The sequence below is a fragment of the Bison bison genome, unplaced genomic scaffold (genome assembly GCF_000754665.1).
Source record: "Bison bison bison isolate TAMUID 2011002044 unplaced genomic scaffold, Bison_UMD1.0 scf7180017864383, whole genome shotgun sequence".
NCBI lineage: Eukaryota > Metazoa > Chordata > Mammalia > Artiodactyla > Bovidae > Bison > Bison bison.
Window position 1 is genome coordinate 2260325 of NW_011494955.1, and position 1294 is coordinate 2261618.

The 1294-nt window shown below is 48.9% G+C and overlaps 1 protein-coding gene across 1 annotated transcript in view; it reads left to right on the top strand.

Moving 5' to 3' along the window:
- The window catches only part of LOC105001676 (olfactory receptor 10C1-like), a 44580-nt gene that overhangs the window by 1127 nt on the left and 42159 nt on the right, over positions 1-1294 (top strand). Inside the window, exon 3 of the mRNA XM_010858058.1 lies at positions 955-1105. Coding sequence (XP_010856360.1) covers positions 955-1105 — 151 coding nt within the window. The remainder of the gene's footprint in view (positions 1-954; positions 1106-1294) is intronic.

A 1294-nucleotide genomic window follows, 5' to 3' on the forward strand; every position in this document is an offset into this window, starting at 1 on the left:
AATCCATCTCTGTCCCTCTGCTATGAAAGCTTCTAGTCTTAGGAGTGGGGAGAAGGGAATCCTGTCTTCCTGACATGATGCTAGGTTCAATTTGCTGCAGGTAAATGCACTGACAGCTGATTTACCCACGGCCACTTTGCCCAAGGGCATGTCATATTTCAGAATATGATCATTCCTTGCAACTGAAGGAGTGACACAAAGTGGACTCAAAATGCCCCCCAGTAGACACTGGGCTTCCCTGGTGGCTCAGATGGTGAAGAATCTGCTGACAATGCAGGAGAACTGGGTTCGATGCCTGGGTCAGGAAGATCCCCTGTAGAAGGGAACGGCTACACACTTTAATGTTCTCGCCTGGAGAATCCCATGAACAGCGGAACCTGGCAGCTATAGTCCATGGGTTTGCAGAGAGTTAGACATGACTGAGCGGCTAACACTTTCCCTTGAAGAATGAATGGAAGACAGTTGATTTGTTCAAATAAGGTTGGGTATAGGCAGGGGATGCTATTGACTTGCATGGAGTAGAGACCGAGAATACTGAACGTCATCTTCCTATGTACCGGGTAACCACCATCGCAAAGATGCATCCAGGCAAATCTCCAACAATGATGGAGTCAAGAGAGCTGGACCTAGAGTTCTTAACTTCCAGAGACAGGGACAGGCAGGAGTGGGTATGACTTGGAGAGACCTATGCATAGAAAAGTCAGAGTGCCAACTGTGATGTCCTGATTTGATTGCAGGATACAGTCTGTATAGATCCAGGACAGCCTTGAGTATCAGAAGATGATTATCAATCAGGGTGATGGGGTGGACCAGAAGAAGTCAGGGCATAGCCCCTAAAATTTCATGAAGAAAGATGGAGTCTTAGATCAAGATACGAGGCAGATGGGGAATAGGAGACAGTTTTCCATGGACTAAGGTAAATGGCTTTGACTCTGCTTGTTTGTCCCTTGTCAGGGCCAGAGAGCTCTCCCGCCAGAGACTGTTCCTGAAACAGGTGAGCTGGAGGGTCTGACGCCCAGGGAGAACTTGGAGAAGGACCTGCTGGAAGACAGGGGAGAGACAAAAACCCTTCAATCTCAAGAACCTGAACTTCTGAAGTGTCCTGGTGAGTACTCAAAACCGTGGAATTCAGCAGAGTTAGTGACTCCCACCTGTGGTGGCATGGGGCTGGGTAGCCAGCATCACCACCCTTGATGGGTGGGTGGAGATCATTGCCCTGTGCCAACCTTCTCCATCCTGAATGTTCCAGTGTCCCACAGTCCAAGCTCTTAGCTTGGTTGCTTGATGGGAACTT